The sequence below is a fragment of the Mobula hypostoma genome, chromosome 27 (genome assembly GCF_963921235.1).
Source record: "Mobula hypostoma chromosome 27, sMobHyp1.1, whole genome shotgun sequence".
Lineage (NCBI taxonomy): Eukaryota > Metazoa > Chordata > Chondrichthyes > Myliobatiformes > Myliobatidae > Mobula > Mobula hypostoma.
The window spans coordinates 14,755,536-14,772,137 of NC_086123.1; the positions used below are offsets into that span (position 1 = coordinate 14,755,536).

At 42.4% G+C, this 16,602-nt stretch overlaps 1 protein-coding gene across 1 annotated transcript in view; it reads left to right on the plus strand.

The window, feature by feature from the left end:
• Window positions 1-453: 453 nt before the first annotated feature.
• The window catches only part of LOC134338471 (calcium-binding protein 7), a 73,785-nt gene continuing 57,636 nt past the window's right edge, over window positions 454-16,602 (plus strand). The window contains exons 1-2 of the mRNA XM_063034304.1: window positions 454-562; window positions 1,598-1,741. Of these exons, the coding sequence (XP_062890374.1) occupies window positions 454-562; window positions 1,598-1,741 (253 nt within the window). The remainder of the gene's footprint in view (window positions 563-1,597; window positions 1,742-16,602) is intronic.

The following is a 16,602-nucleotide window of genomic DNA, read 5'->3' on the forward strand; positions in this document are numbered from 1 at the left end:
TGATTCATGCTTTGCAATGCCCGGGGTGATGGTCTGAAGACAGGGGAGGGTTAGAGCTGCCGCTGTCGGCGATGAACCGTCACGTTCCGGGAGCCTAACTACATTTCAAGTGAGTCTCGACGCTGGAGCAGCCTCGCCGGCTGTGACCTGACTGAATTCCAAGGCGTTTTGCAGGTTGCTTCTCAGTGTCAGACAGAATTTTCCTGACTGGAGCCACGTGTCAGACTGTGAGGGAGCGGGCAGAGAGGGGGGCACTGGGCTCGCAGCTCCTGACATCGCACGGAAACGAATGGAGCCTTACCGCGGATCCTTTCGCAAATACTAAAGCCGAGCATCATGTCTTACCCTTGGTTCCCGAGTGCCATTTCACTGGAACTGATCGAGGTGAACGGGAATCTCAAACTCGCCTTATGAAGATCCGGGCGAAGCACCTCTGTGATCTAAAGATTCAACATGCCTATGCACCCAGTGACCGCGACTTTAATGTACAGGGGTATCTACACGATCCCTGATATTCTCTCCAACCAAGACCCTATAGACATACCTGAGGATGAACTGGAAGGTTAGTGTTATTCGTCTCTGTCTTAGCCGTGTTACCTGTGAGGGCAGTGACATATTTGCTCTATGCTAGATCACCGGGCTGCGGTAACGGGTCTGTCACCACCCAAAACTGTGCCACAGATGAATATGGTCTTTCTTTTCTGTAGTTAAAACACAGGAATCTGACTGTGGAACTGTTGTACGGGAGGCAGACAGGTGAGGGAGAGATAGGGAAAGATATACCGAGAGAAAAGCCCCCCACCCCCCAAGTTAGACACTGCCACGAATGCGTACGGATTACTGAAGGAGGGAAGATCTCGGCGCGAGGAGTCGTGTATTTGGCTACAACGCGAAGCATTGATATTCAGTGCGCGTCAGCTAGTACAGTACTCATTTGCTATTGGTGGGGAGCAAGGCTAAAGACAATTTTCTCTTGCAGGTTGTATTTAACTGTTTTTATTCTTGGGATTAATCCGTTCAGAATGCACTTTAGAACTGAAGTGGTCACTTTTTGTTTACTTCAAGGTTTACCGTCTTCAGCCTTAAACATCAAGCATCCTCTCAATTAATCTATAGAAATTAGAGGCAAATAATAGATGAACATCTGGGCGCACGAACTGCTCCTGTACCAGTGTGCGAACCTGCTGCTGGGATTTCTCGTTCCTCCATTTCCGCTCTGGATAACTTTGATGAGAGCGTTTCGTGCACCGTGACACTGTCCGTATCCCCTTTAAACAACCTGCTGCTAAACGCATACAGCAAAGATTGCAGTTATTCATGAAGTCCCTGGCGACTTTGAAAATTTTGTCACGATTACCTTCACGATTTGGTTCCACAGGTAAATGTTGAGGAGAGCGACTTGTTTAGTCATGAATCTTGCGTAGGTATTCCAAAGCAAGATCACTGAAAATATCGATTGAAAACGACACGAAATATTGGGCTTGTGTCTGTATTTCCCAGACATTAGAATAACTTTTGCATAACCACAATATTATAAATCAACTTACTATATATTAACGTCAGTATAAATTTAATTAAACCTAGTTCCTCCCTACAGAAATTCGGGAGGCTTTTAAAGTCTTTGACCGTGATGGAAACGGGTTTATCTCGAAGCAGGAACTGGGGATGGCGATGCGATCTCTGGGCTACATGCCGAATGAAGTGGAACTAGAGGTGATCATCCAGCGATTGGATATGGACGGTAGGAGGCAGAAAGCAACCTCTTACATTCAAACACTCCCTCATTCACTCCTAAAAAACTTGCACTGTGCTTTAGAGTTACACATAAGCTGGCCATTGCAAGCACTTGATCTTGGTCTAGTTTCTGTCAATTCAGTTACCGGTTTAAAAAAAAAGTTCGTACAGTTAATCACAGCCTTTTGTATTCCTCCTAAACTCGAGCCCCTACGACTAGCCGAGGTGCCAAATGGATGATGGAGAGATTAACGTATAAACGCCCAATTGCTTTCATTTAAAAAAAGAACCAAGGATAGCAATGAGGTTGGCACTAAAATGATATGGCTCAGTAAGTAAAGTCAGGTCGGGATGTTACTACTGAGGGACTGGAGCTAGACACAGTTTTATATGAAATGGGCCCTGGTGCCACTCAGTCATGGCCGATCTTCACGAACTCTGGTTGTCGCTACTCAGCCCTCTTGAGGGAGCGAGAGCCGCAGATTCGCAACCCTCTGTGTAAATGTTTCCTTACTCCGCTTCTGCCGTGGCGCAGAGTGCTGGTAATTCCCCACTCCCCGACCCAAGGAAACAACCTCCCGCGCGCCCCGATGAGGAAGCCACTTGCTCTTCCAAACTGGCTTTTCAACGTGGGTGCGTTTGGCGCGTAGCCGCTTCGGTGTTGGCAGAACCTAAACTCACTGCCTTAAATGTCTCTGATTGTGGGATTCAGCGTAATTTAACCACAATCGGAATGTCTACTACAACTGCATAAAAGGCGGGTCCTTGGTTACTGGGAACTGTCCTTCTCAGAGCATAGCCCGAAAGAGGGAAGAGGATCCCGCGGCTCTTTCGAAAGTTAACACTTAATGTTATATTTCTCCCTTTTCTCCCCTTTATCACAGGGATAATCAATCGCCCAAGCCAGCCGCTAAATATTTGGTACCTTACCGCTGTAGCTTCTCACTACCCGATATTTCATTATCATAGAGTCGTACAGCACGAAGTGAGATACTTCGGCCCGGTTCGTCCATGATGCTAATTTAATTTTCCGACATTTGCCGCATGAACCTCTATACTTATGCCTGTATCTGTCCAAAATGTTTTTCAAACTGTTGCAATTTCACCTACAGAGTTGTTCAAATGTCTTAGGCATATGTATGGCTAGGATGTTTAAGACTTTTGCACAGTACTGTATTTGTCTACGTGGAGCGGAGAGCGAGTTTGTCGATCTGGCGGGAGCAAAGGAAGTTGGGAATGGCGAGGGCGGAGAGCCGCGGGGGAGGGACGGCTGGCAGAGAAGGAGTGCCAGGGGCAGGGTGGGGGTGGCACGGGTGCAGACACACCCAGCCCAGAGACACCAGGCAAGGCCGTTTCATTCTAAGCAACTGGTTTATTGATCTTTACAGAATGTCTCGCTGGTGCTTTCAGCTCCCCTCCCCTTTTCCCGAACGTGATTCCCCTCTCCCTTACCCCCTTCCCACTCTCAGTCTGCAAAAGAGACTCATATCAGAATCAGATTGATCATCACTCACATATGTCATGGAATTTGTGTTTTTTTTTTGAGGTGGCAGTACAATGCAATACATAAAATTACGACAGTACTGTGCCAAAGCAGATGACACCCTAGCTGTAAATATGTGCCTAAGACTTTTGCACAGTACTGAACCTCTACCACCTTGGGCAGTTTGTTCCACAAATCCACCACCTTCTCAGAAAACTCTGTTCCTCAGATCGCCTTTAAAGGTTTCCCCTATCATTTTATACCCATGTCCTCTAGTTTTAGACTCCCCCCCCCCAATCCCTAGAAAAAGATTGTAACTATCTACTATAATTTTATAAACCTCTGTAAGGACACCCCTCAGCCTCTCACATCTTCAGGAATATAATTCCAGCATATCCAGTCTCTTCTTGTTACTAAGACCCTCCAGTCCAGGTAACATCTTGGTGAATTTCTCCTGCACTCCTTCTCATCTTTTCTATAGTGGGGTGGCCAGTAATGCACACAATGTCCCAAATGTGGCCAGCCGTGCCTTGACCAGTTGCAATATAATGTCCCAAGTCTTATGCTCTGTACTACTACCTATGAAGGGAAGCAAGATAAACACCTTCTTCACCATCCTGCCCACCTCCGTCGCCATTTTCAGAGTTATGAACTTGCACCCCAAGTTCCCTCTCTCACTGTCATCATTTCTAATGTGGCTGCCATTTACTGTATGTGTCCTGCCAGCATTAGGCAATCCTAAATACATTATATCATGCTTGTTAGAGAGTCATCGACGGGTACAGCACAGAAACAAGCCCTTTGGCCCATCCAGTCAGTGCCAAACATTTTAAACTGCATATTCCCATCGCCCTGCACCGGGACCATAGCTCTCCATGCCCCTACCATTTAAGTACCTATCCAAACTTTGCTTAAATGCTGAAAGTGTTGAAATTGAAATGTAGGTTGTCAACTAGATTAAACTGCACTCTGTTCACCATTCCAGCCGGTCTATATACCTCTGTAACCTTTCACGATTTTCTTTGTTGTCTCATTTTAAGTTATCATGAAACTTACTGTGACCACAGACATTCTCATCTGTGTTGCTTCTATAAATGACAAACAACTACGTTCCCAGCACCAGTTCTGTGGTACACCTCTGCTTACAGACTTCCGGTCAAAAAAACAACACTTGACCGCTACCCTCTGTCTCCTCTCACCTTGCCAATTTTGGATCTACTTTGCCTAAACACATTGGATCCCATGTACCCTAATTTTCTGAACCAATCTATCACTGAGGATCTCGGCAAATTTTTTGCCGAAGTCAATGTATTACAAGGTTACCACCTTGCCTCTGTCTATTTTCTGAATAATTCCTTGGGGAAAAAAACTTAATCAGATTTTCCAACATTTTCCAGGCACAAAACCAAGTTGATTCCTCTTAAACAGTTCTTCTCTTTGTATGTGGTCATAAATCTTGTACCTAAGGTAACTTTTTCCAATAGTTCACCTACTTCTGACATAAGGCCCACTGGCCTCTACTCTCCTGGCTTATGTTACTGCCCTTCTTGAACATGGGACCAATGTTAGCCACTCAACAGTCTTCCAGTAGCTCAGCTGTGGCTTAAGATGAGGCAAAAATGATTTCCTCCTCTTTAACAAAAAAACATCAAAGCCCCAGCAATCTCCTCACTTGCTCCTGTGACACCCTGCGATAGATTCATCAGGACCTGGAAATTTCTCCACCTTGATGTGCATCAGTATCAATATAAAGTATCAGTATTAGAATCACTTTATTGCCGATAAGTGAAGCACACCGGAAATTATTGTGGCTCGGTGCCAAGCATAAATCATGGGACAATATCATAACAGACAACACAAGAGCAACTAACCATTTACAAGACAATACTGCAAACAGCCGCGAGCAATCAAAAATCAGCAGAATGGTCACGCAGACAAACGTCAATAATCAAACTTTAATAAATGTGAACATTTGAACACACTCAATAATTATCAACAGAACAAGGAAAGCAGAAAAGACTAATTAACAGATGCTGTACAGGGGACAGTTAGGTTATTACACCTGAGTGAGTTTTGATGGGGAGTTAGATAGCTACAGCAAAGAAGCTTCGGAGATGACGTGTAGCCCTGGTGGTGATGGACTTGTAGTGTCTCCCTGGTGGCAATTTGGTGAATAGGTGCCTGCTAGCATGGGTGGAACCCAATGCTTCCTCTGTTCTGACTATCAATGTCCACTCCCCTTAACTCTCCATCTTCTCCTTCCTTCTCCCCAGTGAATACCAAATCAAAGTATTCATTCAGGAACATGAGACATCCCCAGGCTCTACACGAAGGTTACCCATTTGATTTCTGAGGAGCCCTACTCCTTCCCTAGCAACTCACTTCTTCTAATATATTTATAATGTGTGGCATAAAAATGCAAATGTACTCAGTGGCCACGTTATTAGGTATCTCCTGTAGCTAATAAAGTGGCCTCCGATTATTTGTTTGTGGTCCTCTGCTGCCCTAGCACAGTGGACTGGTCCAGAAGGTTAGGGCCATGGTATCCACTTCAAGGGTTGATATGTTGTGCATTCAGAGATGCTTTTCTGCACACCGCTGCTGTAGCACGTGGTTATTTGAATTACTGTCACCTTCCTGTTGGCTTGAACCCATCTGACCATTCTCCTCTGACTTTTCTTATTTACAAAGTGTTTTTGCCCACAGAACTGCCGCTCACTGGATATTGTTGCTGTTCACACCATTTTCTCTAAATTCTAAAGAATGTTGTGCATGAAACTCCCAGGCGACTAGCAGTTTCTGAGATGCTCAAAAAAGCCCTGTCAGGCGCCAACGAGCATTTCACAGTGAAAGTCACTTGGATCACATTTCTTCCCCATTCTGACGTTTGATCTGATCAACAACCGCATCTCTTGACCATGTCCGCATGCTTTTATGCGTTGTGTTGCTGCCACAGGATTGGCTGGTAAATACTTGCATTCCCCAGCAGGTGTACCTAATAAAGTGGCCATTGAGTGTCTATTACAATTTCAGCCCCTAAACAATTGGCGGATTGTATTTGGTGTTCAAATGATTGATTGGGTAACAGCAGACTAATGTGTATTTGGGGAGATGTTACACTGCCGGCCACACACCTGTGTGTCAGATTAATATGGGTTGGGAATTTCTGACAGGAAAGTAAATTGCAGTGTAAGGCAGAACCTGAACTCTCAAAAGTTGGAAGTAATGTGGTGGAAAATATAACTTACTTGTACAACTAGCTCCTTAATGTTCACAATGGACTAGAACAAAATAAGATCATATCCAAGGAGAATGCCAGAATTGATGATGACTAAATCACAGCAGTAAAATGAATTGAATTGAATGATCTTTATTGTCATTATACATAGTTACAATGAAACTCTGTTTGGCTTCCTCTCAGGCAATTAAATAAAGCGGTAGATAAAAACAAGACCGTAATAGAAAAACAGTATTAAATAAGATAAGTAGCAGAAAATAAGTTTCAGCAGCACCAGAGTATCACAGTAATGCACAAAGTGTCATTAGTGCAAGTATTTGAGCCCTTGTGTGTGGATGTGTGTGTTCACAGTTTCAGTCATTGTTCTGTGGGAGTGGTGTGATGGAGGCCACAGCTCTGGGATAGAAGCTGTTTCTCAGTCTATTTGCTCTGGCTTTTAGTCTCCTGAACCTTTTGCTGGACGGCAGCGGGTCAAACAGGGAGTGGCCGGGGTGTGTGGGGTCTCTGGTTATGCTGATTGCTTTCCTCCTGAGTCTGCTGGAATAGATGGTGTCCAGTCCTGGGAGCTGCCTCCTGACAATTCGCTGGACCGCCTTCACCACGCGATGCAGGTCTTGTCGCTCAGCGGCAGTGCAGCTGGCACACCACACTGTGGCGCTGTTGGTCAGGATGGTTTCAATTGCGCTTCTGTAGAAGTTAAGCAACAGCTTTTGTGGGAGTTTGGCCTGTTTCAGCTTTCTGAGGGAGAATAAAGTTTAAGACCATAAGACTATAAGATATAGGAGTAGAATTAGGCCACTTGGGTCTGTTCTGCCATTTCATCATGGCTGATCCATTTTTCCTCTCAGCTCTAATCTCTTGCCTTCTCCCCGTCTCCCTTCATACCCTGACCATTCAAGAATCTATCAACCTCTGCCTTAAATATACATAAAGACTTGGCCTCCACGGCTGCCTGTAGGAAAGAATTCCACAGATTCACCGCTCTCCAGCTAAAGAAATTAAAGGTAATTGGATTTTGTAGACGGAAGGGTAGTGAATTTGGAGATGAAATGGTGCCTCTAACAGCAATAAGAAAGGCATCTGGAAAGGAAGCACTGATGCAGAGGAAATTCAAAACCAATTCTCACTGGAGTAGCGAAGATTCCATATCAGAGAAGCTTTCACTGCTGTAGTCAGCATGTGATCTGTTACCTAATACAGTAAACCCAACCACCCTGTACATTTAAATAACTCTAAGAATTTAGATGATTTATTCAGGAAACTTTAATTGCTACGAATGCAATACAATCAGGACAGAGGAATGTAAAGTAAGAACATTTTGCTATTTGACATTATCTGTCCGCTAATTAGCAGAAGAGATAAATCACCGGTTATTTTTGCTGGTGTTGGTTTAGAAATAAATGCCAACCTGTATATTAGGAGAGTCTCATCTTCTATTAATGCTGCCTTTACTTCCACCTGACTATGCTGTGAGGGTTATTGATTTAATGATTTATTGACAAACACCACATTGGATAGAGTGCTCACATCTTTTCATCGGGGCTGAGTTTAAGCTACTCAGAAGCAAGGTTGGAAACTAGACTGGCACTATTTATTCATTCAGATATTGCAACTTAGTGAATTGCACAATTCCAAATTATTTCATGAAAACAAATAATGCAATTGCAGGGGGAAAATCTGAAATAAATACAAAAAAACTCTGACGACTCTCATTAGATCTGACATCATCTGTGGAAACAGAAATGGAGATGATATTTCAGGCCATAGACCTTTTTTTCCAAATTATTTAAGCCTCAGAATAAAAATTTTCAAATTGTATTTAACGTTTCTACTCATTTATAACTGAAAACTTCCTGAAGTATATTTATCTGTTGATCAATTAAATGAAAAGAGTTTCAGTTTAGGAAGTTTGCTAATCCCTAGGTTACTATAATTGCACAACCCTCATTTAATTAGTGATGCAGGGAACGGGTGAACCCAAATGCAGGACACTAACACAGAGGTAGAGTACTCTGATGAGGGTTCATTAATGGTTGCAGGGAAGGCAGGGGAGTGAGGATTAGGCAAAGGAAAGCCGAGGAGTGAGCAAGGCTTGACCGGGGATCGAACCCGGGTCGCTGCGGTGAGGGCGCGGCGTTTAACCACGGAGCCAGCGGAGAGTGTAGGCGGGCGGCAGGACGAGGCAGAGCAGGGATGCAGACAAGGTTGTGAGTGTGGCTGGAGGAGAACGGCAGGCAAGAGGATGAACGGGAAGGCTGGCGGCATGCAACACTCCCGTTGACGCGGAGAGACAGAGTTAACCCAGGCAAACAACAGTGTGGAAACAAAACTTCGAATACGCCTAGAACGTCAACTGCCACACTGGCTGAACCAATGATCTGGCGATGAGTGGCTGGAAAGCCGGGGTATTTATGCTGCAGGTTGGATGAGATTCAGGTGCGTCGCAATCAGGAAGCCTGGGAGAACAAAAGGAATGCCACGCCCACCGCGCCCACACACACACACACACACACACACACACACACACACACACACACACAAACAGAGAGAGAGAGACAGACAGCGGAGTAGGAGAAACACGGGGAAAAGGGAATTAGGAGATCATGAGGAATAAACGGGAGGGACGGCCGGGACCGTGACAATTAGATAATTACACGACCCTCTCCAAATCTCTAAATGTCCCCAAAGACAGGACAATAATCCTTAGATTTCAGACAATCAAGATTCTTGTATCAGCCACCTTTTAACATTGGCACCTTCCCCCTCAAAGATTCAGCAAGACCACATACAGTTCAATTGATTTCTTTGCTCTTCATTAAGATTGTAGCAATAATCTTATCTATCAGTAATATCACGTTATTTATTAAGTGTCAAAAAATAATTGCATGCATAACACCTATCCCTAATAATTGCTTTGTAAGACCTACTGCTGTGTTAAAACCTACACTGGAATATATTAAGTGACATCAGCACTGCTGAAAATGCATTGAACGTTTGAGCTTATATTTACTATATAGCGCTAAGTCAATGAACAAAATTACCACTTACTCCCTATTGCAACTTATCTTTTAGATTGTCTCACACAGAACGAATTAGACTCTCATTTATTTTCAGCATAATGTGAATGTAATGACTGTAATTTAAAAGTTAAATGACCTTTTAGAAGTTAAACTCTGCATTGATCAGTACCGTTTAGACTTTTGGGTACAACAGTAATTGCTGATCACACCAGGGCAATCTACATCCCGTGAATGAATAAAAGGAACAATTGATAGAGAATTGAAATTTATGGGCATTGACCATTCATACAATCATCAAATTAATTAACCAATTAGGAAAGAGCAATGACTGCTGGTCTAGCCACTGACAACTAGTTCCCCCAAAATGAATGAATATAAAACCAGTATTTTGTAATTTTTGTTCCACTCACATACACGCAAGGACAAATTATAAATTACTCACCTCATGCTTTTGTATTGCCCCTTCCTTACTTCCTTCCTTTCAGGAAAAAAATGGAAATTCTAGAAATCTTTTCTGGGATACTATTTCTGACTTTTATAGAAAAAAGGGCATGAATGTTGATTGAATATGTGCAGGGAACATGTCTGTTGAATGCTTCTTCAAGGATTTCGGTATCCACTAAATAAAATATCAGCATTTTTATTTTAAGTTTTGCTCAGTCTCTACTCATCAAAGGTAAGTTATCAGATGCCCCAAAAATAGTCTCGGTGACAGAGCCAATTGATATTTTTATCAGTCATACCCACTCTGAGTTAGAACCTTATGAACTACCAAACAATTTCTTGCAATTATCCAGTTTCAGGAAACATGGAGATTGACAGATCCTTAATCAAATAAATTTGACAGTGAACCTAATCAGGAGAATGACAGAATGTGGGAAAAGGTTTTAAGCAGCAATTTAAGGAATTCAGGTAGCAAATTAGGAAGGTTTTGGGAGGGAAAGCAAACTCACCAATGATGCAGGAATAATCACAAGGCCAGAATTAGAGAGACGTGAAATCTGATTTTCAAAGCATTGGTGGACTCTTGGAGATTGTAAAGACAGAGTGTTGAGTTCATGAATATTTTATGAATATAGGTATGAATTCTAACACTGGGAGGTTGTTCAATTGGCAACCAATATATGCCAGCAAGTAGGGAGATGATTGGTGAATATAGGTCTAAGTTTGGATGGAACTTTATTATCTCAGCTGCTAGAGAAATGAATAGTCCATAGATGAATTTTATCAATGGACTTCATTATAGCAGGTATCAATGAGTACCTTAGGGCTGAGTACGTGCAAAGCAGAATCTTTGGGTGCAACCCATTTGGCCAGAAATTGAAATTGAAAAGATTGAGTCACCTACGTTTACACCTGAGTCAATTTTACCAGTTATCAAAGTAACGAACAGTAAATAAAAACAGAAAAAACTGGAATTACTCAGTGGATCAGGAAGCATCTGTGGAAAGACACATGGATATTCCCATCATTCTGTCCACCCACTCTCTTCTCTGCTAATGAAATAAGGTTTAATCTCTCATTTCTGGTGAAAGACCATTGATCTGAACTGTTGACTTCGGATCTTTATCCAGGGCTGCTGCCTGACCTGCTAAGTATTGACATCATTTTGTGGTTTTATTTCAGGCTTGCAATATCTGCAACATATGGTTACTGTAGACAATAAAATCAGGCTGAATGTAAAGCAATCCCTCGCTTGTATGCCTTCTGCTGGACAAATTAGACTAAAATCATCCACAAAGAATCAACATAGCAATTTTGCTGTGAATAGTATTAAAGTTATATCGGGACAGCCAGGGCGCGGAATATAGGGAGGCTCCGAGTCTGCAGGAAGATGATGAGTCAGGAGAATCTGCTAATGCAAGAATGTCCACAGAGGCAATGAGCCATCTACAATTCATTACCAGTGACAATGAAGTCTACCACAGCCCTCAATTGTGATTCTACAGTTATCCACTCTGACCTCGTGGGGAACAGCTCAGCAGTTAGGTTCGCACACATTTTTATTTTCGTGAATGCAATAACCAGAAACTGAGTTTGCACTCGTGCGTTATGCCAGGTTGTGGTCTGAGAATGTAATGTTTTTCTAACATAGGCTGGAATCAGGACACCGCCACCCCTCCCAACACTGCTGATGTTTGTCTTCCACGAAATCAGCAAGTCTAATCCGACGTGACATCTTGTTCTCAAGTCCCTTTATCGCACTTTTCTTCAACCATCTATCTTCTTAATGTTCACCCCTGCCTGTTAAATGCCAGTCTTTGCTTCAATCACTGTTTCAAATCCTACATTCCTCAGCCCCACATAAAGAAAATGCCTCTCTGTCCCAGATCTCACACGTTTCATTTTATATCTGAATCCTCTTTCATTCAATGCATTTAATGAATACCGTTTATTATATTTCTTTCCATTGCACACTTCATGACTTTACACATTCCTGTCAAATCATCCCTTCATTTCTTCCCTTGTCGTGAAAACATTTCCAATTATTTTCCTTTATACTTGGCAGTGTCTTAGAGAATTTATTGTATGGTTTTTGTCCCAGTATCCTCTTTATAGTGTGGAGCGTAAACTACAGATAGTATTCCAGCTGCAGACATGATGATTTCATTTAGATTTATCATCATATTTTGACATATATAATCCACAACTCTTGCCATAAAACCCAGTATTCTATTAACTAGTTTTACTGTCTTATTTGCTAGCAGGGAGCTTTTAATGTCTAGGAAAATTGAATCATCAGATCTTTCTATCCATGCTACTCAGATTTCCTGCGTCCAAGGTGTAATTGTTGTTTTTATTCTTTCAGTGTGTTTATCCGTGATGCGCTTCATCTGCAGGTGATGGGTAAAAGACAATGGAAGAAAGTGGGCATAACTTAATCTGCAGAATGTGGAAATGATCTGGAACTTGATGGCTGTAAGAGTGGTTGAGAAAGAGTTTTCTAAAGAGAGTTGGGTAGTCACAACGGGAAATCATTTATAGGGCAATGGGCAAGGCATGGGGGAATGGGACTGAGCTGGTTGATCTGAAAAAAGGCTGATGTGAGTTCAAAGCAAAAACAAATAGGCTTAGGTTCCACAAGGATTCTATGATTCTATGTTTTTTTTTAGATATTCTTTTTCAGTTCTCATTAGGTTCTCAGAATTAGTAAATTTGCTCTATAATTTTAAGCACCAGTCTTGCAAGCTACCCTACACAGTAAACAAAGTCACACCAGAGAAGTTTTTGGACATTACTTAATATTTATAGCCTCATGAGAGATGGCTTTTAATTCCAACTCACTGCCTCCTTTGGTCTAAGGAGCTTTTCCTAATCCCTTGCCATTCAATCTTCTTTAAATTCTCATCCATTGTATATAGCTAAGGTTTTCTGAAAGTCAAGATGTACCACATCCAACATTTCCCCATCAACTATGCTTCATATCCCTGCTGATTTATTCTTTGTGAAACGACAGGGATTGGGGGCTATTGCAGGAGAATAGATAACGTGGAAGAATCGTTTGCTCCCTTCTGCACGACGGCAGTCCAGGCAACAATGAGTTAATCACGCATAAACTTGTGGAGATCCCACGCATTTAACCTCCCCTAATTCCAAGGTGTCTGTCAAAACACAAGGCTTAAGTGCCTGTGAGAAAAACTTTATCATTTAGAACCCTTGTCACTGTTATAGCTACATTTCAAATGTTCAGAGTAAATTTATTATCAAAGAACATGTACTACCTGAGATTAATTTTCTTGCAGGCATTCACAGTAGAACAAAGTAATAGAATGGAATCAATGAAAAACTACACATAAAGGCTGACAAGCAAGCAATTCTCAAAAGAACATAAACTCTGCAAATACAATAAATAAGTAAATACTGAGAACATGGGTTGTAGAGTCCTTGAAAGTGTTGGGGTGGGTGAAGTTATCCACACTAGTTCAGGAGCCTGATGGTTGCAGGATAATAATTGTTCCTGTACCTGGTGGCGTGGTACCTAAGCTACCTTCTTCCTGATGGCAGTAGTGAGAAAAGAGCATGGCCCAGCTGGTGGGGAGGGGGGGGGGGTCCCTGAGGATGGATACAGCTTTCTTGTGCATGTGCTCCATGGAGGGAGGGCTTTTCCTGTTGCAAACTAGGCTGTATCCACTACTTTTTGCAGGGTTTTATGTTCTTGGACATTAACTTCCTTGTAAGCCAGCATGAAAATGGGATTTTTACATCATAATATACACCCACTGCTCCAAACTCAGGCAGAGAAAGAGTGTTAGATATGAAGTCACACAGGCGCAATCAGTTTGTGTTCATGTCAGCAGCGTTTCTGTACCTTTATGCAAGCATGTAAGACGATAGTTATATTTTTTCACTGGCAGGTTTAGAGGGATATCGGCCAAACTCAGGCAAACTAGACTAGCTTAGGTAGACAGTTTGGTCAACTTTGATGAGAATGGTCCATTTCTAACTATCCCTATGTTATCACTTCTCTTCTCCTCACCTGCATATCACCACCCCCCCCCCCAGTGCCCCTCCTCCTTCCCTTTCTCTCAATGTTCACTTCCCTCCCCAATCAGATTCCTTCTTCTTCAGCCCCTCACCTCTTCCACCAATCACCTCCCAGCTTCCCACAATCCTCCTTCCCCCCCACTTGACTTCACCTTTGACCTGCCTGCTCGTGCTCCCTCCCCTTCTTATTCTTATTCTTCCCCCTTCCTTTCCAATTCCCACTAATGGTCTTGGCCCGAAACGTCAACTCTTTATTCCCCTCCATAGATGCTGCCTGACCTGCTGAGTTCCTCCAGCGTTTTGTAGAGTCTATAGGACCCGCTGTTACTGAACAGAAGGGAGTTGAAGAATAAAAAAGTTTCACAGAGGATGTGGAGGAGTGTTGGGGGATGTTGATCAGTGACTCACTCTCTCAAAGCGCAGTGGTGACAAAAAAAACCCTTTCTTCTGGGACGGCAGCAGAGTGGAATTGTGCAGCAGGTAGTACTGCTTGCATCCCAGCTCTGGCAACTCATGTTTGATCCTAACTTCTGCTGCTGTCTTTGTGGAGTTTGCATGTTTTTCTTTTGATCATTTTTTTAAAAATATAATAACAGGAGCTCCAGTTTTCTCGACTACACTTGTTGATAAGCTACTGTGGCTAAGGTGAATTGCCCCTCACATAGGTGAGTGGTGGGACAGTTGGAAAAAATAATTGGTATGTTTCAGAGAATAAGTTTCAGGAAAAGAAGTCGAGGAACATGTTGATAGCAGGAATAGATGGGCTGAATAGTTTATTTCTAGGCCATAAAACGATGTATTTGAACACCTGATGTGCAGCAACCTAAACGGTTCCATTTGGGAGGCAGAATCTGACTGAAGAGCTTTAAACTGGCCAACATGGAGACTATAGTCTAAATCACAGGTTCCAACCCTTTTTACGCAATGGACCAGTAGCATTAAGCAAGGTTGACCAGGCTGGGAACCCCTGGTCTAAATCTTCTTCAATGATTGGAAGATTCTAACCCTCCCAACTCACGAGGGTCAGTTACAACTCTGGCTAGGTTAGTTAGTAGCTGTAAATAATGCTTGGAATTGATGTGAGGCAGGAGAATATGGGTGGAGAGAGGTGATGGGGATGTGAAAGGGGAAATGGGATTAGCATAGACGCATGATTAATGGTCAACAGAATCACGGTGGGCTGAATGGCCTGGGAATTGTGTGACTCTGCGTACGCCTAGTGCCTTGTGCCAATACTGCATGGGCTTTAACAATCGAGCTTGCATCCACAAGTTGCGCTGGTAGCTCATTCCACACTTCCATGGTCCTCAAAGTGAAGAGGTTCCCCTCGTGTTCCCCTAAACTTTTCACCTTTCACCCTTAACCCATGACCTTTAGTTGTAATCCCACCCAACCTCAGTGGAAAAGGCCTGCTTGAATTTACCCTGTCTATACCCCTCATAATTTTGTATACCTCTATCAAATCTCCTCTCCATCTTTTATGTTCCAAGGAATAAAGTCCTAACCTATTCAACCTTTCTTTATAACTCAGGTCCTCCAGACCTGGCAACATCCTTGTAAATTTTCTCTGTGCTCCTTCAAGATGCTCTGAAAAGGAGTTTTATACATGACTGACACAGATATGAACAGTGCAAGGTATAAAAAAGGTATAGAGAAGAAGTGGCAGGAGGATTGGAAAAACGAATTAAGGGGCAGGCATTATTTTTCTAGTCACCCACTAGTTAAAAAGGTCTCAGACTGTTACCTTTTAAGTCGTAGAGATACGGTGAAATTTACAAGACTTAGGTTGGGGCATTGTGGGCTAAACTATTATTTAAAAATAATAGGAAAACATCCCACTGGATTATGTGACTGTGGTAGTCCAGAGACAGTCCAGCATGTTTTGCTGAGCTGTAATCGATACATAATTGAAAGAAGCATGTTGTTCAAGAGGCTATCTGGCTTAAACTTATTTTGGTTTTCTATTCAATCTTTGTTTGGCCATCAAGAGAATCAACATTTGATTGAAGAGTATTATTCAGTTTATACGTGAGACTAGGTTGTATTCGAGAATTTGAGTTCCTTGAAGTTCTATAATTAATTATACATCTGGCAGAGGGCTGTAATACGCCTAGATGCATCTAAACAGCCGGAAATAGAAGAAGAAGAAGAACAGTGCAAGGAAATCCTCAGCCAAACTTCTGGGTGACACCAGACTTGAAAGAGTTGATGATTTTCATTCTTCAAAGGTAGATGTTCAATTATATAAAGCAGGGAAAAAAAGAACAGCATTATCCAATTTGAGTTTCTAGGCAGATTCTGAAATAACATATTATGTATGTCACATCCTTCAGAACAGATAATATTCAAAATATGATTTTTCACTGAAGTTTGTATTCACAGAACTGTATTCCTTCAGTTTTGCGATCCAAAAATGCTGCTAAAAATAAAATTCAAATCATGTTATTTGACCTTAATTTAATTCATTGATACAGCATATTAGAACCACTAAGTAGCATACCTCCTGACAATGTTCCTCCTTCAAGCCAAAAGTGCCTTAGGCACAAAGCCAAGGGGTGTCCTTTATCCTTTGTACCAGATTCAGGGCCGCGAGCAAGCTTAATGATTAAACAGAAGATGTGCTAACAGGGAATGAAGATTGC